Source organism: Eleginops maclovinus, chromosome 5, assembly GCF_036324505.1.
Source record: "Eleginops maclovinus isolate JMC-PN-2008 ecotype Puerto Natales chromosome 5, JC_Emac_rtc_rv5, whole genome shotgun sequence".
In the NCBI taxonomy this organism is placed as follows: domain Eukaryota; kingdom Metazoa; phylum Chordata; class Actinopteri; order Perciformes; family Eleginopidae; genus Eleginops; species Eleginops maclovinus.
Genome location: NC_086353.1, coordinates 25484466 through 25506388, shown reverse-complemented (window position 1 = coordinate 25506388; position 21923 = coordinate 25484466). Strand labels below are relative to the sequence as shown.

General features: G+C 39.4%; 1 protein-coding gene across 2 annotated transcripts in view; it reads right to left on the bottom strand.

Annotated features, from left to right (window-relative positions):
• LOC134864993 (potassium voltage-gated channel subfamily KQT member 5-like) overlaps positions 1-21923 on the bottom strand; it is a 109540-nt gene that overhangs the window by 31683 nt on the left and 55934 nt on the right. For both annotated transcript variants that reach the window (XM_063884371.1, XM_063884372.1), the window contains exons 2-3: positions 6592-6682; positions 3437-3563 (exon numbers count right to left, since the gene is read on the bottom strand). In XM_063884371.1, coding sequence (XP_063740441.1) covers positions 3437-3563; positions 6592-6682 — 218 coding nt within the window. The remainder of the gene's footprint in view (positions 1-3436; positions 3564-6591; positions 6683-21923) is intronic.

Genomic DNA, 21923 nt, shown 5'->3' with positions numbered 1-21923 from the left:
CTTTTCAAACAGCTAGATGTATTTTCTGGCAGCAGGGCTGTGCTGCTATCAGCTGTTCCTAAAGTTAATGTTGCAATCAGGAGACGGGAGAGTCTCAAGACTCTGGTCCATAAAATTATTTTGATAAATGTCAAACAAATCCTTTTGTTTTGATGACATTCTGAAGTGGCATGGGAGCATGTCTCAGGGCTCATACTTTTTTTGAATTGTGAAGGAAGCATATTCAAGCTTCAAAAAGCTGTTGAGTTGCTCTTTCAGTTGAAGAGAGAGTATTTTATTATTTTTTTTTTTCAGAAAGCTCTAGCATGTAAACAGGTGGGCCAGGATGGAGGGGTGCAAACGGCTGGAGTAGGCATTCCACAACTTATAATTGAAATAGCTTCTTATAAAAACATTGTATTTGTATTAACAATAATCATTGTCCATCAGAGCAGCCTAGCAGCACCCCTCAGTGTTTCAGTTTGAATTCTTTTCTTTGATGTGTTACTAGGTGAGTTGGTTTGCAAGTGAGTACGACTTCTCGCTTCAATCCTCATTGAAATAAATGGGGAGAAAATCCAGTGGCAGTGCATTAGCACGTTCTTTTCTACGTTAATAGAGTTTAACTGGGGTTGATCTATTGAAATACTCCTGGTCAGATTTTTTAAGAGGATATGTACCAAACAAGGGTTAATCTCCATGAGGTAAGAAAGTCATCAACAGCTACAGAAAACATACAAAAAACATACAGAGACCACTTACATTATCATTTCTCTTGTTTTATTATTTATAGGTATGTCTTTGACTTTAATTATTTGTTTTAATTTGTATTGCATTCTTTAAACTTCTGACAATTTTTCTCTGTGTTGGAATTCAACAGACACTGGAATGGCAATTAGAGATAAAGATTTAAGAACAATTTGGAGTGGTTCTTAATGTTTTCGGGAGCTGTATATACATGATTAATATGTGTATATCTGTATATGTATTTGAAAAATGTAACTTAAAAAAGCAATATAAAATATCAATGATCAATGTGCACTTTAAAAGTTTAGTTGGATCTGCTAAATTGATTTGTGTCGTATTTCCCCCATTCTGGAGACAAAAAAAGTCAAATGAAGACGCCAAATCATTATATTCTTAAAAGTTTCCGCCCCGAAATAAAAATATTAATTGATTTAATTCAAATTTCCTTTCACACTGTAGCATGACGGTGGAGAACACTGTAAGAAAGGTATCTTTGTGTCTTTTTACAACTTAATTTGCCAGTGTGGTGGAACAATTGAACCGCCTGTTTGTTTTCAATGCAACAAAAAACAACTGTAAATCCTTTGAGAGGATTTAAGCGTACAGTATGGAACAGTCCTCTTAGCAGTCTGACTTTATCCAATCAATCCTATTTCATACAGCACCATGTTGTGTGTAATATGCAGCAGGCAGAGCAGCAAAAAGAAGTAATAAAACAATATGGAACCCTAATATATATATTTTTTAAAGTCCGATAATATACTCCTGTCTTTGCAACAACTTTGGAAAAGTTGTTACTTGGGGAATTAAGTATTGATTTTACTATTTTAAAAAAAATGCTCTATCCCCAGTGACTGAAATAAATAAAGTTTTTTCCATTATACATTGTGACTACATCCCACGGTATAAGAGGTGCACTTATGTGTAAGATACAGTGATGGTGTTTCTCTCTGTGAAAATAAAAATAATGCAGAGAAATCTAAATGTCATGATGAGAGTGATCATAATGTGTCCCTGCATCAGCTCCATCTGTCTCCACTGCTCGGGTCCTCTGAGTTCAACAAATTTTTCTCTTTCAGGTTCTCACTTTATCCCATTATCTCTGGGATATAGTGAGAACCTGAAACGCTTTCTTTTAAGGGGTCTCTCTTTTTTTCAATTTTTTGTCTGCCTCATGAGCCCTGAGCACTGGCAAACCATGGCACATACCTCAAAAGTGTGATGTGTGCTGCCTGATGACCTCTAAGCCCTGTCCACTCTCTCTTAAGAACCTTAATGTAGTTTCCAGGAAGAGAGATCCATGTCTAAACAGTGGAAAGAATAAAAGTCATTTTTCAACCTCATTACGTAAATGCTCTCTGTTCTTATGAGCTCTGACCACAGCTTTAAATGACACGAGTAAACTCTGGTCAATATCGTGCTGTGGAAGCGTGCCTACGTCATCAGACCACGTTTACAGAGAGCACAGCGGAGGTCCATGAAAGGGAAAGGAGAGGGCAACTGACAGTGAAGCTCTGAAGAAGAGGAAATGTTTTTTACCCACACAGGCTCCGCCCACTATTGTACTCGGGGTAATATTCTTTGCCAATACACACCCACGCACATCCAAGAAATGTGCATATATGTATCAGGACAAGCCTACTTGAATATGTATGCATTACACAGTATATAACAGCCAATATGCTCTGATTTCTCGTCAATCAGCAGATTGCCCACTAAACTAACTTGAAGTCCTTAAGGATCGGTAGGGGTCAATGTAGTGGCACAACAACATGGCATTCATTGGTTGGGATTCCATCCCCTGTACCAATACAGTCCAATAGAGGGCGGGGGCGTGTGTGAGTTATATCCTTTATTTAACCAGGTAAAAGTCTCATTCAGATTAAAATCTCTGTGACCTGGCCAGCATGAACAATGTTAAAATACCCAGTCAGTATGCAAATAAAAGAAACTGTTAAAAGCATAAAACTGTCACAATTTTAAGACAACTTCAGTTCGGGGATATAAGAGCCAACACAATGACCAAGAGTATTTTGTTCTTTGTCCTTTATAATGGACTTGAACTCCCCCATAGTGATTACATCTGATAGTTTCAGCTCCTTCTGCACATTATTCCAGGCAGAAGAGGCAGCAAATCTAAAAGCTTTTTTCCCTAGTTATGTTCTGACCTTAGGAACTAACCTCTTTATGAATCATGGGAGCGCAGGCCATATACATTGTGTTTTTTATACATATATGTGCACAGATAAGGATGAACCAGACCAAGGAGAGATTTATATATAAAACCCAACCAGTTAGATAGAAACCTACGCATTGTAAACCTAGTTCCATGACCAAGGGGCCCCGTCTCTCCATTGGACAACAGACAGTGGCAGAGCTGCCCTATCTACTGTTTGGTCTGCACACGGTCGGCTGGTCGTGTTAGGCCGGATAACGTCAGTGGACAGATGTTTGCGTGTGAGAAGAGTATATCCCACAGAGTACAGTATAGGGGTCGTCAGCTTAGTGGTAAGAGCTGTTTGACTCCTAATCAAGACAAAGTATTAGACTATTTCCGCCCCTCTTTCTCCCCCTTTCAACACTGTATCTTGAATTTGGGATGGTGCTCCGTCTGTGCTCATAGAACTATGTTCATTAAATATTAATTCCTGGTAGAAGGATTGTCTGTTGACTCTGTTTTCAAAGTCTCTACTGTGCTCCAGCAACTGACCTATGACGCAGAAAGGCTTCCTGGCAAAGCGGAGGCGTCCCTGCCACCCTCTGTAGCGGCAGCAGCATCCTGCAGACCAGATACGCATGATGTACTCCAACCCAAACACCACGATCATCACAAACTCCTGTTCAAAGACACAGAAGCAACGGTTGTTACACGTGGTACTGATGGTAACAGAATATATAGTACAAATATGGCATTACATCTGTTATTGTCTGTGTGGATTGCAAATACATATTCAGATTTTATTTACTATACATATTGGTACATTTGTTATTGGCACATCTTAACATTTTCTAAAGTTTGTCATTAATGAGACGTAACAACTTGTGTATGCAAATGGTAGTAACATCCAAAACATTTCAATTAGGCTTCAAAACCTTGTCAATGTGTCAGAAATTTGGCCAATTCCACCAAAAACAAAAGTTTTGTGATTGTGTTAGTAGTTAGTTTTAACTGATCAATATCTTTAGATTTAGTTTTGGGCCGTCAGCCTTGGTATGGTTTCTTTCGAGCTAATATCTGCTTTGTTTACATCCCGTTGTACAAGAACGTCACAGAGCTTTTTACAGTCTATATCCACAATTGAGAAGAAAAACATTTGAAAGTCAATATTATACATTTATCTACTGTAGCACACAACACAAGGATATGCACAGTTTGTCTGTGTAGCAATGTGTCACATGTACTATAAATGAACCATTCATTTTTCATGTGAAACCATACACAGAGTTAACTGAAAATGTGCAACGAAAAACCGATTACAACCATTAAAAAAAAACAGTAGTTATAGTCTATATTGTTCACAAAACACATGAATAAAAACAATGTGAGCAATCGATCTAAATCTTTGAAAAAAGTCCTGGTTCAAGAATTGAGTCGAACTAAATGGGACAAACTTTATTGCAGTATTTTTTCATTTAAATGGAAGGGAGGTCGACAAAGCACCCGTCAGAGAGTGCATTCTGCAGGTGAGGAAATGAGCGAGTGTATAAAAAGGCGACCTTTTCTCAAAATAAGAGGCTTTTAAAAAACATGATGAGTACTAAGAGTCTTTTTGAAGCATCTTCAGATTTAGTTCATCTTCTGTTTCAAACTGTTTATTATCAAGGTAACTCTGAACTCCCTTTAGTGCACTTAAGAAAAGTACAGTTCGAGGGGAGACACTTAAAAGGTCCCCCATTATGCAAAATGCACCTTTTGCTGTCTTTTATACATAAATATGTGTCCCCGGTATGTAAGGATACTCACAAAGTGTCAGAAAATACAACCCTCTCTCTTTTCCTCGTCACCCACATCTCTAAAAACGGGGGTACAAACGAGCTGATCCAGATTTGCTGCCGATATGACGTAATGATCGAAATGTTGGCTGGCTTTACATTGAACTCCTGGCAACGTCCCGCCCACATGACATGTCCCAAAGTATCGTCTGCGATATATAGTTGCGAGCTGAATCCCCTCCGCAGCAGCTCTGTGTGTTCAGCAGGATGTCTGCAGGAGGGACTTAGAGTTGTTGTTTATATAACACATATAATGTCTCTGTTCTAGTGGTAAACACTGAGAAGAGTTTCAGAAATAATGCTGGATGGGGTTTGGAACATCATATGGGGTTTAATCACGGCAGAGTTTAGCTGAGTTTCTCCGTGAGAAACTTCCCTCTTCAGACAGAGAGATCACGATGCAACAAAGGGGCGTGGTCAGCAGCAGCTCCAAAGGGGCGTGGCCAGCAGCAGCTAGTTCATTTAAAGCTACAGTCACAGAATAAGCACTTCAGGAGCAGGGCTGAAATAGAGGGGGATGAGGCATGCTACAATGGGGGATCTGTTTGGTATTTTGAGCAAAACACTTCACATATGTATGCATTGTATAGGTATTGCTCTACAATATATTGTATAAATTTAGCATAATATGAGACCTTTAAACAATTGAGGCAATCATCTAGAAGTCTCTGTCTGCTATCTATTAAACAGTCAAATATTAATTCAGTACTTATAAGTTTCATCAATCATTTTGGCTTCATTTTTTTTTAAACAATACAATAAAATCTCTGAAACGTTGGTTTATTGTTCCCAAATTCATATTTAGGAACAATAAACCTTATATAGCACAATCACTACTTGCTTGATTCTAAATGAAAATGTCCAACTCTTTAATGTACTTCTTCATGAAATAGCCCTCACATCTAAATTATTCTTACAATCATCGACATTGACGGCATTTATATTGCCCATAAATATATTTGCCATTGAAACTCAGGATGTACAATTTGTTGGTTATTGTTGCAGGATTTCGTTTTTTTTGGAATGGATGCTTTTTGTACCCTCAGGTTTTCTATAAATACTTTCCTCAGATGTCGACTTTAAAACACTTCAGGACTGTATGGTCGAAGAGTTATTTAAATGGACCTTTCACATGGTGGTTACTGATAAGCCTATATCAGTAGCCCTACTTTTAGACACATTTTAATTCTTGTATGGCAAAAAAAAGAAAGATTTACCATGGCTAGAGGTAAATCACCCTGGGCGGGCCGTGCCGGGGCCAGTTATTTAATGAGAGGGGCATATTTAATGGAGGACAAAGGAGAAAAAGACGGTTTTAACACTTTTAGTTTGGAACAAAGTCATAGCGCAAAAAGACTTTTATTTTATTAATACTTTTATTAAAATTGTTTTTGATTTTTTTGGTGTAAATTAAAATGTATAAGATACTTATTTAGTGTTACTTTGGCCCAGGTGTCAGCACAGTCTTTTCTGCAACACTGTTACAAATTGTATTATCATAGTTTCTTCTTTTGGAGGGGGACCACACAAACCCCCCCCCCCCCCCCCCCCCCCAGGACCGCCCAGTACCATTTTTATTCCTGGAACCATGGAAAAGGCTTATAAACACCATTTAGATCTGAAACCCTAACCCTTACCCTAACCCTCAACATACAGTGGTTCACTTAATGGCAATAGACAATGATTTAAAGCAATAAAGAGTAGTGTAAGAAACATCAATCACTTTTTTGGTTACTATTATATTGACAGGGCTTATTCATAGGTGAGGCTGTAGTTTGAAATTAGTAAGGGAAGATGATGAATGTCAAGGAAATAAAATCTAAGGGGATTACTGAGGAAAATAAAAACATGAGTGGTATTTTGTTTTCTTACCAGAATGAGGAGGCAGTTCGAGGAGAAGTCCTGATGAGCCGGGATGGTTGAGAACACAGAGAGGACCAGGCAGCTGAACACCAGGACAAACCTAAACAGAACAACAGAAAAACTTCAATACAACATACGCACAAAACTGTGATGACATCAATGGCCTGACCCCTGAAACAACCACAATGATCATCAGATGAAATCCCAAATTTACCAAACATAATTTCCACTGGTCACAAATGTGCTGTTGATCACAGAAATGTGCGCTGAGGTGGAATTGTCTGCTTTATTTTCCCCTGAGACAGACTCTTGAACCCATTCTGGCACTGAGGGACGAGCAGAACACGAACAACCTGGCAGCACAATCACAGAACCTATTTCCTCTCCGCAGTGAACCGTGAGGCCGACCATTATTCAATTTCCTGAGATATCAAGTTAATCATGCTTGTTTGTGTAACATGATTTGCAAGAAACAAGCACTTAAACTGCGGCTATTGGAAAACAAGCAACATCCGACCATTTCCACACTCCGACTGTCGCTCCCTACGCCAGGAAACCGTAGCCTGCCATCTCCATAACCATAACATATTTTTTTCCATCGTGTAGATCTTCCAAAAACATGTCATTGTCTGAAATAGGAGCAAGGGGTTTAGAGTTACGGAGGCTGTTGATGCTAAACAGTGAAAGCACATCTGTGTTTTATCATCCCGGGTCTCCTCTTGAGCCTGCTAGTTGACAAGCTCTGTGCTTACTTTGTCTTTCAAGGAAAGGTTTCAGTAGATCATAGAGGCTTGTATAAGCAGACATGTCCTGCTTCATGTTTGCCAAATTGCATACAAATAATTGTAATTGTAGCCTTTCTGCTAAGCATGAACCTTTTTGCATCTACTGTAAATATGTGACGAACTTTCACTTTCAGGCAACTGGTGTTTCGCCAGTATCGACAGAAAGACCTATTAAGGGCAACTCCAGTCATTTGATGGCATTTTCCCAACATTTTCAGTCGCACAACACAAATCAAACCGCTATTTAAAACTCTTAAATAAATGTGCTGTAAATCCCCGCTAATGTCCAACTACAACTAGCATTTGCTCAGTTTGTTTCCCTGAAGACGTTCCAGGCGCACAACCAGTGCCTTTATAGATGGATACAATGTTAAAGGGGGGGGTGGGGGGGGTCACAGAGGGGAGGACCTTGCCCATGGTTCTGCAAGCTGGAGTCAAACCTACGTACCTGGCACAGAGATCACATATTGTGGTTTTTTTTAACGATATTTTTGGGCCAACAGTCCCTTTATTGAAGAGACAGAGTTAAATCGGGAGAAAGAGGGGTTGACGCTGTAAATGATGGCTGTAAATGATGGCTGTAAATGATGGTTGAACCCTGCTCCTCTGCTAGGAGAGTCCTGGTGTATGGGCTGCAACTGGATTAACCTGATAGATGATGCACTCTCAAATGAGATATACTTTGCCATTACTGGTGCCCAAATAAAACACAATGTTGCCTTGAATAAAATTACAGATGACATTTGGGTTCAACTTGAACTTGTTGCATTTACATTAGTAATCATGTTTCTGTCCAGTCTGTTAAGTATGGGAAGTCAATATTCTCTCTCTTTTAGCAACATTTTTGGTCTCCACCACCTCCTGCGGATTTTTTGCGTCTTTAGCTGCTTAATGCACCACTATGTTCACCAGCTAGAAGCTAGTTCTATCAAAGAGTTAGAAAGAAGTCTTTCAAGCTTGTACAAAGGGCCCCATCCGGATTACATTCTGAGTTTGAAAGGCGCCTGGGTGAAAATGGTGGGTGTGCAGAAGGGGTCAGTGCCCGATAGCCTGCAATACAATGAAGGACTGAGCTTACATGACCCCAGATGGGCCCTCTTTATCATCCAGAGAGGTCAGAGGTCGACATTTTCTCACAGCTGTGAGTAAGATTGTATCATTCACCTAGACCCGTACATTCTCCTCTTGCTCTGTCACATGGATCTGAGAGCTAATGGAAGTGAAATAAAAGCAAGTATCAAAAATGTGAGGTTTGCTCTGTTGACATTTCTAAAATGTGAATAATGGTACTTTGATTTGAGGAAAACATTCAGTGACAAGCATTGTGTCGCTCTCATGGGAAAAGCAAGCCACTTGTCACCGGTACACCTACGCCTCGCGCACTTACAAGGTTGTCAGACCGAAAATTACACAGTGACAATCATCCGTAGCCAATCTTGCGTTTCCAGTCTGAATATATTTACTTGAAAAGGGGATCGAGAATTAGTGAAAAGCATCATTAAGCTCTCAACGAAGTTCACTAATGAATCCTACAGCCTAATGTTTTCAGCTGGCCTCGGCCCCGGTGTGTCACAATGCCCCGTGCTCAAAGGCGGCACGATTCATCTGGAGTGTTTCGCTCAGCACTTCCAGCAGAGTTTCGCTCTTAACCTTCCAAACAGCCACTGCTGTACATGAAAATGGCTTACACACACACACACACACACACATACACACACACACACACACACACACACACACACACACACACACACACACACACACACACACACACACACACACACACACACACACACACACACACACACACACACACACACACACACACCAGCGCAATAGCAACATAGAGACGTCTGTCCATCCACCCACTCACACAGTCACCTCTTTAAATGCATTCACATACAAACAGAAAGAGAAGAGGTGGAAGTGGTGCTCTCATTTACATAATTGAATGGCTTTGTTTGGAAAATGGGTTGTTAGACTAATGGCAAACTCTGCAGCAGTGTTTTATAGCCTATTGTACGTCATCATTTCAAATTCAATGTTGGATAAAAATGGCCACAGTTGAATAGAAAGTAATATTATTATTATGCTAGAATATTCCAAGTTTGATTATTTGAAATTCAGTGCCTGAATGGCTGCTTTTGTCACTTTTTCTTTTTTACAATGATCTACAGTATGATCTACAATGTCAGTGCGCCCTGTAGATCCACCTGCTGACGGTGTCTCTCAGTGTAACCGTTACTCTGACGACCATCAAAAATGGTTTCAGACAGAGGGTGAAAAGAGGTGCTGCAGTTAAACTGACTATATGCAAAAAATATGAACCTGAAAATGAGCAGGGCCCCATAGAATAATGATAGTGTTATAATCTGATTGGGTTTCTTCATGTCAGGTGAAACAGAAGAAGCTCTGTATTTGTCCTGAAGCTGTCCATGGTCCTGAAAGTAAATTCTCTGTTGGTTGTTGATATTAAATGATGTATAACATTGAATTGCTTCAGTTATTCCTTACGTTGCTTGACTGAATGTAAAAATGTTTAGATTTTTTTATCATTATTTTCGATGTCCTAAAAGGCTTGTTTTATCCAATCAACTGTCTAAGACATACAGAAATTCATTTCAATTAACTCTGACACAATGCTAATCTTATCTCAAAAAGCACTTTGATTGTAATAACATTTGCTAAATACATTCAAAGCCACCTCATGATGATTTATTAGAACCTTGGTGATCCCCTGATGTTTGAACCTACCGTCAATTGACGTTAGCATTACATTAGACTCAGTCCTGTATTTCTACATAATTGAAACTTTGAGCATACATTACTGTGTGGAAGAAAGAGTTTCCCTTTGAACAGGGATCTCAAATGAGGGTACTCGTAGTATTTTACTTAGATAAAATATAAAAATAATACAAATATATCAGTCATGCATGATTCCTAAAATAATATTCTATAATGAAGTAAATAAAAAGGTACATTTTTGTTTGATAAACAATGTTTAAACAATAACTTTTGCAAATCACATTTAAAAAGAGTGTCTGCAAAGGCAGTTAGATGAAAATACAAACATATTTAATTCAGTTAAAACAACATACAATAATTCAATCAAATGTGAAGTGGTGTCCCTCTTTACATTCTTTTATTTAACTTTTTTTTTTAACCCAAAAATGCTTTTATGAGGGGCTGAGAAAAAAAAACGATTAAGTTTGTTCCTGTAAAAATTGTGTGTCTATAGATATTTACCAGGATACCGTTCTCAAATGCTATAGCTAGGGTTTAAGACCAAATAAAAATTGACCTCTTTTTCCCTTTACTATTAAAACTTAGCTGAGCCGGGGATGTGTGTGTCACATTCATGTCAGCTCTGTGTTATCCTTAGCAACTTTATGAGTACACAAGGATAAAAAGAGAAACTTAAAACCTAATAAAAGACTTGTTCAGGGTCATGCAAGAAGTGTGTCTGTCAGCCTCTTGGATGTCTTTCTGTCTTGTTAGGACAATAGTGTAGCAGCAACAAGTCCTGAAACCAGAGTTCTACCACTTACGGTAACCTTGTCTCAAGTTAACGGTTTTTAAATGTGTTTTTGTTTGGAAGCCTCAAATAAGGTCTGTGGTAAAAAAAAAAAAGCCTGAGGTATTTTCATGTTTTGTTCTCCGCATATTACGTCAATAAATACCTCACTGGTGAATGTCAGGAGCTTCTATGTATCATAAAAACAGCAGTGGCAAAACATAAGCCGCCTTTAGCTTAGCTGTGATGATGTGAAACTATGTACTTAATTTATAGCCTAGCGTTAGCTTTTTACTTCCAGCAAATGCATTTAAGCTTCAAAAATCACCAAGCGTTGTTAATATGTGGAGATTATCCTGCCGAATAAAAGGTGTAAGTATCATAAACATGTGTTTGCCACAGAGTTTATGTTCTGCAGTATTCCAAAATCGAATGGGAAAATCCCATTGCTTTTTGTCGCCAGATCCCTTTGCTATGCTAACTTCCGCTTAGATCTACTAAAATACGTCATGACTACACCACACTAACTGTTGAGTGTGTTTTATTATTATTGAATTGCTTATATACAACCTTTTGGCCTGATTTTTAGACTCTTAATGCTTTCAAATGCCTGTAGGTAACCAGCAACTAGTTAAACTCTTATCATGAAGATAATGTGTTATCACTCTATAATCCAAGCAATATACTGTAGCTATGAGTAGGTCCAAAGAGTAAAAAAACACCCATAAAAACCTCATCAACATAATTACCCACAGTAGTCTGTTTTCCCTCTTTTATGGGGACTGTGACCCAGAGACTTGCCCTTCCCTGTGAGGTCATGCGTCACATTCCTCCACACAGTCAGCCATGCATCCATCTATGAAAGCAGCCTTTACATCAGGCCTGACAGCGTTCCAACATTGGCCCTGAGTGTACTCAGCACATTTCAGAGGCTTACATGGTGGAGGAGTAGACTTAAGATCCGTGTCATACACTGTTAGCTTATCACTTGTTTAAATACTGCATTTACATTCCCAGTCCGTGCACTACTTCAGCACAGTCGCACACATAAGCACAAACACTGTAAATCTGCGAGACAGTGTGTGTTCCGCTGACAGTGAGCCTGTAAAGATCAGAGGGATGCTGCTATGTTACCGAAGACGACTGAACCATTTCCATAATACACCGTGCTCTTTCAAACGCTGAGCCAGGGAAGCACTGTGTGTTTTTTTCAAAGCTGTTGCGAGGGTATTGTGTTTCTCCCTTTCCCATTACGCTGATGTTGTGCATCGCAGTCTGCAAGAGGCACTGAAAGAAAAAGCAGGATGTGTTTTGGAGATTAGACGAGTGAAAATGAACTCGCAAAGTTGGCTCGAAGAGGGAAAGGGAAGCGAGGATTTTCATGACATCTATGTATTGTTACAGCGAGGTGTTGAGGAGGAGTCCTCAGGGTTTATTTGTCGGTTGTGTGATGCTTTTTGCTGTGCACAGTGTTTGTAAGAACGCAGTTTGGATAACAAGGAACACAAAGTACTGAGGGGATAATACTCTCAGAGATCTGTTAGTGCTCCGTGCATCCACATAACAGGAAGCATAGCACAAGAATTTTCAAATAACAAACATACACTATAACGTGGGTGGGAGACATCATTTCACTGTCGTCTTGTGTTGTGCTGGGGCTACCATTAAGGATAGGAAGTTCTCGGCTCCACAATGAACATTTGCATGTTTGTTATTGGACTTCTGAATGTGCACACAGGGTGAACTGAAGTCGTTATGCATGTTCTGAGAGTAACTAGGAACAGGATTTCTATTGCTACACATGGCATATGTTTAAAATACAATAATAAATGTTACAGTCCAGGCTTAGAAATAAATTCATTCAATAAAAGGTCATTAAGTCTTGATTTAACAGCGGTAAAAGTTGCATTGGACCTGCAGTATTCAAGGTAAGTTGTTCCATATATATATATGGGGTATATAAAATAAGATAATCTGTTGAATACTCAATTCCAATTGGTCAATTTGGACATTTCAGAGGTTGCTAATACATAACATGGCCCTGCTAAGGAGGATCAAGGGACTATGTGCAGGAATATCAATCCCCAGAGGGAAGACCGGTCGATTTAACATCAACACACATTGGTTTTTCTCCCTCAGAGAACACTGTGGAATACTTTGGGTTCATGATTGCTAAATTGTCCCCAGGAAAAAAATCAAATAAAGATAAAGAGCGCAAGAGAAGGAAAGAGTTTAAAATACAGAGGGCTGGACAGACAGGACGTAACACCAAAGGGAACACGGTAAGAGCTCTGGCAGTGTTTAAAAACAAAGGTGAGGTGACGCTCCAGCCACCGCAGTTCCAGCCGTTGGTTCGCGGAGGAGCAGATTACTTTGTCTCAGCAGAAGCAATACGCTCATTTTTAAATCAGTAAAACATTTTTTTTATCAATAATGTGAATAAATTCATGTGTTCATTTAGCTGGTAGCTGTGTTACGAGCGGGATATTGTGAAGCAAGGCGGTCATTAATGAACAAAGAACACCTTCATGGTGATAAAAGAACCCTCCGCTTTGTGTCGGGATCATGATCACCCTGTTGCTGTTCTTATTTAATAAATGCACATTATCCATGGCATGATAACTATGTTACAGTGGTACTATGGGGTGAGACAAAACGGGCTGACGGTGAAGGTCGCTTTCAAACAGCAATTACATTAAATACTCTAAATATTCCACATCACATCATGTCCTGATTTCCCAGGGAGATACACACAGAGACATTTTGTTCTCTTTCAGCTCTAATGCACAGTCTGTGATCTGTATAGAGGGGTTAGAAATAAATACTGATGATGGTTTGCTCTGTTTGTTTAGCTATAATTTTGCTGCCTAAATAATTACCTGAATGTTGCCCCAGTTGGTGTTAGAGTGTGTAAGCAATTACTGCTTCGTCTTACCTCATTTCCTACTGAGCCTAAAAGGATAATTAGAGCAAAAACAGATGGACAAGGTGCATCATCCTGTGACCCACCCCCTCCTTACACACAGCAGCTACACAGCTGCAGAAATATCACAGCTCAACTCCCCCCATAAATGAAAAAGGACAAGCCTGTGTGAGGACACACACACATCCTCTGTGCTGCGGATTGATTGCAAAGACAAAATGTGAAGCCCTGCGAGGGTAAAGCCATAGAGACCACCCACAGAGCACAGCCATTTCACACGTCGTCATCTGAACACAGCAAAGAGACTATTTAGCAAACTCAACCATGAGTGGATAATAAAAAAGTAAGTACCTTAAACACGCTTGGTGGAAAAGAAGAGAAACACATCTGGATAAAACCACAAGTGTGCAAACCCCGTAAAGCAGCCTCACTCCGGTTTAATGTGTCCTGTTCTCTCATGTCGAGGCACGTAAAGAGGCTGCGCAAATTAAAACTCCATCAGCTAAGCTGTAGGAGGACTCGTAATGGAAAGTAGAGGGGAGGAACTGAACTATTTACAAATGAGCCAGACCGACTGATTGCTCGGTCTCCCAACTGTTCATGGAGCTCCACCGTGTGTGTGAACCCCATTAGCCATTTTTGAAATGATTCGATATCAAAACTGCCATTTGTGCAGTTTTAAATTAAAAAGATCTGCTAAGTACTTTTAAAGGGGCCGTATTCTGCTGAATTTTCAGGTATCTATCAGTAAATTGTGCCTCCCCTGGGACATGTCTCCCTGCTTTAATGTTCAGAAAGCTCTTTATTTTTCTCATAGCTAGCTGTCCGACTATATTGATGAATGGTCAACTGCAGAGTGGTGTACATGTGACCACAAAATAAATGACCTGGGTTTTTATTCAATCAGACAATTGTAAATATTTGTTTTCTATTTATGTTGTCGTTACCTTTTTAATTTGGATTTGAATTCAATTGTATTTACCCTTTCTTTACTTGGGATTAAGTTATTTATTATGTGTTTGGTTTGTGAAACACTTTGTGTCACCTTTGAGTACGTGGCTTTGTATATAATAATGTGATATAAATAAAGTTTGATTTGAAAAAAAATGCTTCTTTGGAAGGCTAGAACATTCAAACGTTTAGCATGTTAGCTTAATAACAGCTGACCAACACAATCAAATTTCCCAAAAATGTTTGACTGACAAATAACCCTCTCAAGTTTGATCTGTAATGTTGGCAGTCTCAGTTCAAAATGTGACTAAGGTGTGGTTCACTGCTAAAAGCCGCCTGATTTTTTTTACATCTGGGGATCAATCAGAAGTCAGAGTCACACACTTCCATCACAGTGAATAAACCACGTGCAGTCAGGTGTCTTTATGTGTTATATCATTGAACTTTTGCCATCATGCCCCTTGGTTATAGATAAGGCCTGCAGAGTCAGTGCCTGGCTTGAATCATTTCTTAAAAACATTTTAATAGACTTCCTTTTATGTGATATCATCTGTTTATTGTTGTATTTTTATTCCATTTTATAGTCTTAATATTGATTTAAATCTGAATGTCACAAGTCTTTATGGGCAGTGTCTTGGAACACTGTTTTGCAACCTGCTGTTATAAAAATATCTTGTGGAAGCAGCAACTGTGACTGTCTCCTGCTTGTTGTTGCCATTACTTTTTAAACCCTAATCACCCATTGGCATACCACAAGGTTCTATTTTAGGTCATTTCTTATTTTTCTATAGACATGCTTTTGTTTGAGAGTCATACCAATGCTCTCACACAAAAAGGTTATTCATGCACTTCTTTTTATAAGCTCAATATTGCTTTTATTCTATTAACTTATAATTCATTTCATCATGCTTTTGTTTGTCCTATCTGTTTTGTTTTCTGCTTTCTGCAAACCACTCTGTTTTTAATGGAGCTACATAAATAAAGTGGTTGTTCATATGCACACGCACTTACATTTACTCACTGGATCAAAGACAAACTGTACTTTCCTAAGTAGAAGAAGATTGCATACCTTTTAATAGGCTCCACAAAAGAAGACGTATAAGAAACTCTTCTGAACCATATTAAAGAGAAACTCCCATTGGGCACTGCTCCCTTAAAAGGGTCTGTGTTAGTGTTAATGCAGCTCCCTCGATCGATCCTGCTAGTGTTTTATTTTTTGCAAATCTTATCTGTTGCTAACAATAAGAACTCTTCCATTTGAAGCCCCTTGATTGTAGGTTCCTTTTGGGGAGTTATTACTTGTCTGCAGCAATGATAAAAGGTGGTGTGCGTCCCCCCTGAGGCAAATTTGTTATTAGTGTTTAGAAAGCTGCAGCTGATTCAGAACGCTGCTGCTGAGTCCTCACTAACACTGCGAGAGTGGATCACGTCACTCCAGTTCTGAAGTCTTTACACTGAGAGAGTGGATCACATCAGTCCAGTTCTGAAGTCTTTACACTGAGAGAGTGGATCACATCACTCCAGTTCTGAAGTCTTTACACTGAGAGAGTGGATCACATCACTCCAGTTCTGAAGTCTTTACACTGAGAGAGTGGATCACATCAGTCCAGTTCTGAAGTCTTTACACTGAGAGAGGGGATCACATCAGTCCAGTTCTGAAGTCTTTACACTGAGAGAGTGGATCACATCAGTCCAGTTCTGAGGTCTTTACACTAAGAGAGTGGATCACATCAGTCCAGTTCTGAGGTCTTTACACTGAGAGAGTGGATCATATCAGTCCAGTTCTGAAGTCTTTACACTGAGAGAGTGGATCACATCACTCCAGTTCTGAAGTCTTTACACTGAGAGAGGGGATCACATCAGTCCAGTTCTGAAGTCTTTACACTGAGAGAGTGGATCACATCAGTCCAGTTCTGAAGTCTTTACACTGAGAGAGTGGATCACAACAGTCCAGTTCTGAAGTCTTTACACTGAGAGAGAGGATCACATCAGTCCAGTTCTGAAGTCTTTACACTGAGAGAGTGGATCATATCAGTCCAGTTCTGAAGTCCTTACACTGAGAGAGTGGATCACATCAGTCCAGTTCTGAAGTCTTTACACTGAGAGAGTGGATCACATCAGTCCAGTTCTGAAGTCTTTACACTGGCTTCCTGTCTGTCAGAGAACTGATTTCATAGTTCTGCTGCTGGTTTATAAAGCATTGAATGGTTTAGGCCCAAAATACATTTATGATCTCCTGCTACATTATGAACCATCCAGAACTCTCAGGTCGTCTGGGACGGGTCAGCTTTCTGTCCCCAGAATTAGAACTAAACATGGAGAAGCAGCGTTCAGTTACTATGCTCCAAATATCTGGAACAAACTCCCAGAACCCTGCAGGTCCACTGCAACTCTTACTACTTTTAAATCCAGGCTGAAAACATTTCTTTTTGCCGCTGCTTTGAATTGAACTGTTCTGATCTAACAATGCACGGTAACTTTCATTCTGCACTGTGACTTTTATTCATGTGTTTTATACCTGTTGTGTTTATTTCATTATCTTTGCTCTTAAATGACTGTTTTGACCTATTGATGAATAATTTAACTTTATATTTGATTTATTATTTATAAATGCTGTAACAACCTAGCCCAGCTTCTAAAAAAATCCCAGTCAAGAAACACTGCTGCCATTTAGACTGATGTGACAACAAGAAAAGTGGGCCCTTTAGAAAAGATGATTAATCTGATCATTTCACTCACTGCTCCCATTACCCCGGTTACGGTAGAGGATATTATCTAAAGCAGTCCGTGTCAGGGATTGATCTGTGTAATTTAAAAGCCTATTGATCCATTCCACAGTTGAAAGTGTCCACTGTGACTTTCTCGTCTAGTGTGTTCTGCCCGGCTGTTATGTGATTAGTCCAACAGCATCCCACTTTTCAAAGACTCTCTCTATCGATCAACACCGGAGAAAATAGTCCACTTTACCAAGCTGGTGACAGGTCAATACTTTTGGGCTCAGCCCCCGTTCAGCTCAACTCTCCCTATAGAAAATAAGTATAAATTATTTCAGGTGAGGGGATAATGGGGCACCCAGACATAAACACACCAGGTGGAAGAGACAATATCATTGTCACCACTGGAGGAATGGAATACTTACATTTAGACAAATATTTTTCTTAAAAAGGACATATTATTCTCATTTTCAGGTTCATATTAGTCTCTCCTGTGACATGTCTCCATGCTTTAATGTTCAAAAACTCTCTATTTTTCTCATACTGCCTGTGCTGCAGCACCTCTTTTCACCCTCTGTCTGAAACCAGAGCCCAGTATGCTCTGATTGGTTAGCTGGCCGGCTCTGTTGTGATTGGTCAACCGCTTAGAGATGTGTCAGAATTGACCCGTCCCTTAGCCTATCATGTAGAATGTGTTGGAGGCAAACCCCCATGGAATGCGCCGGCTGTTAAAGACCATTTTTGGAATGACCGCTGTGGCCAAACATATTACTACAGCTTACGTGACGTCATTCTGGCCTAAGAAGACTTTTCTTACATTGACTTACATTTGGAAAGAGCTATATAAATAACCCAGCACGATCAAAACCCTTATTTAAGTCATTAGAGAGAAATCCTCCCAAAACATAATAGGGCCTCTTACTTGTTCTTTACTTGGGAATTTATATTTTATGCTACTTTATACTTTCAGCCAATAACAAATTGGCATAATGAATATTTCCAGACTTTTGGTACATTGCTAGTAAGATTTTGAATGAAAGGACTTTTACTTGTAAAATAGTATTTCTTCTTTAATAAAGAGGCCCTATTGTGCTTTTTGAGGTTTACCTGTTCTGCACATAGTTTGTTACATTGGTTTCTGTGCATGTAAAAAAGTGATAAGTGAAAAGGTGGGACATTTCTGACACCTCTCTTAGCAGTTGACCAATCACAACAGAGCCCAGTCTGCTCTCATTGGTTAGCTGGTGGGCTCTGTTGTGAGGGTGAAAAGGGCTCAGACAGAGGGTGAAAAGAGGTGCTGCAGCACAGGCAGTATGAGAAAAATAAAGAGCTTTTTGAACATTAAAGCAGGGAGACATGTCCCAGTAGAGACTCTACATACTGATATACACCTGAAAATGAACATAAAATGTTAGACATTGGAATCATTTTGGAATCATAGAAGTGGATTGAAGTGGTGTCCTGTACTAACCCCACAGAGTTGGGAAAAATAATATCTTTATGTCTTGCATAAAGGCATCACCTGTCCTGATGGTGTTGCCACTGGAAGCATCAAGTTCCCCAGTGGTTAGCATCACCACCTACTCAAAGGTCAAATTCATAGAGAAATACACCTACAGTATCAGTGGAAGAGAAGAGAAAACAGCTAATAGACTTCAAATTATTCAGGACGACTGCAAGCAAGAATCTCGAAGGTCATCTGAGTTTAGATCAGAGGAGTTTCAGCAGTGCTTAAATGAAGGCCATCGCCAAGATGAAATGACCTTGTGCTTGAAACTTTAGAGCAGTAAAATAGATCAAAAAGCACTCTCTGAAAAACTCCAGCACAAACAATCACTTTCATTTAAGTAGTGAGGAGAACAGCGGAGCGAAACGCGCTGCAGAGTATTCATTCACTGTGCTGTCCGCTCAGGCAAATCCCTACGACCTCAAAATAGAGAGGACCCCATTAATCAGCTGAGCAGCAGTGGGCCAGTCGATGGGCTGACACGGAGCATCCATCTCTATGCAGACTACATTTGGGTGATAACGAAGGATGATGGCTGAGAACATTAAAATGGGCTGCGCTGCTGAGCCTGAGACAAATTATTAATCACATACTGATATACGTAGTGATGACAGCTTTTCAATCAACGTGCAATCTTCCCTTTATAATCTTCAGCTCCCGAGGTTTTGCTTATTTTCTTTGACAATAACTGATGCCGGACTTTCAAATCAATTATTCTCTGTGATAAGAGAAAGCTCTTTCTAAAGCATTACGGCAGTAAACTTTAAACAATCGCAACTGGGTTTGGACTTTGTTGTGTTCAATCTTAATTGAATTAATCTTAACCTTCACTAATTAGTATTTTATAAAATAAAAATGGAAAATGTTTTGTAAACTGTCTTGTGGATAGAGTTGCAAATTTAGCAGACAGGTGGACAAACCCTGAGTCTGACCTAGTGCCATTATTACACGGCGCAGTTAAATAGTAAATTCTGATTGGTCAATCAGGACATTAAGCAGCCACACTAATCATTGCTAAGGACGCTCTAGTCAAGGGACCGAGTGCAGTCATATCAATCCGCAGAAAAAAGTCCGGTAAGTTTAACGTTAACTGGGGAGAAAAAACCCTGCATTATTTTCCTCAGTCAGAAGGCAACATGGAAAACTTTTTCAAAATTAATTCATACATTTGTGGAGATATAGAAGACAAAGCTTTTGGATTCCTGATGGTTTAACTGTCCCCAAATAAAGAAAAGAAAAAGAGCGCAAGGACAAGAAAACAGTAAAGTAAACACTACAGGGAACAGCAAAAGAAGACGTAAACACTAACAGGAACACGGAATTGGATCTTGCAGTCTTTAAAGTCTGGGTAATGGAAAAGAAAATGTGAACAGACTTGGACAGTTACAGGAAACCTCGATCAGAGCTGTCGTCATTTTAAGTTGCGTTGCTTTGCTACATTTCAAGTAGTTGCTACGCAGTAGAGCAAACTATTTAATTCTAACGTGGGCAATACAATCATCTTTAAATCAATAAAATCATTTTTAAATGATTATGTTTTGTCAAATTATTGATCTGTTTAGTAAGCAGTGTGTAATAAGTGGGAAAATATGCAGGGAGAAGGTCATTATAGTGAACGAAAACGTATCACTCATTTCGCTATAATGACCGGCAACATGAATATTATCCCTTATATATTGCTTCCGGTCTGCTGGAACACACTTCACACACTCATTTATATAGCAATAAGGGCAAAGTAAGGCACTGTTCGCCCCATCTGGAGCTGCTTTGGGTTTAGTGTTCTTGCTCATGCAGAACATGGCATGAGGAATCAGGGATCCAGCTGCCACCATCGTGACAATCCAGTCCACCTGCTACTTTTCCAGATGTTTAAGGAGTAATACATTTTTTTCAAATAAATCAAAAATATCCTTTTACATGGATTAAAAGCATGTTTTGTGGATGCTTGGTAAGATCCCCAGCTCATCCCATTTATATGGCAAAATGACTTTCAGGAAGAAACTGTGAAAATCACTGGATAAAAACATCTAAGGCAGTCCATGACTCAGGGCTTCTTCAGGAAATGTTTGCCCTTCATTGAGCTCAGGATGCTAGAAGCAAGAGGAGGTAATGAACAGCAGTGCTGACTTTCATGCAAGACATCAGAATTCATGTTGAGAATATTGTTGGCTTTCATTTCCTCTAACCCTACCATATAGCTGTTGGTAGTAATACCCAAGAAAGATTATGTACAGTTTGTGTGCATAGAAAACTGCTTAAAGGCAACGTTCTTTGGACATCTATGATCTAAAGGTCCATTCAAACAGATCACTGTTTCCCAGAGGAGCAACACACAAGGCCATGTATGAAAAAAAGTGCATGTGGAGCTGTGTGGGTGGCAGTGAGACAAGAAGGCTCAGAAAAGTTACAAGTGCATTCTCTCTGGGTACACTTTAACTATAACAAGTGATTAAAAAGACAAAAGAAGGAAGAAAGAGCTGAATGAAGGAAGAAAGCTTGAGTTTTCTCCATTCCTACAACAACAAACCCTAACCCTAACTGACCTCTGTCATTGTGACAGTCGATTAAAATATTTCAAACATGAAAAACTCTTTCTTGGATGTCTGGTGTTAAAATGTGTCATAACTTTTACAGGAATGCAACACTAATTTCATTAAAAACCTGTATTGGTAAAATACAACCACTTTAATTCCATTTACTTCTTCAGTGGAGGACCGGGAGGACAATCATCGGAAATGAGATAATGCAGTGATGAATGAGCTCTGGCAACATGACAAATGGCCTTCAGGGGAGCACTAAATTCTTTACAGAGAAGCCATAACTCTGAAAAGATGTTATTAAAAAAATACAGGAGGAGTATGTGATGATGCTTTAATGATTCTCGGCAGATATCTGATATAAAAAGGAGTGTCAGCATCTTTCATGGCAGCTCCCACAAACTATCTTC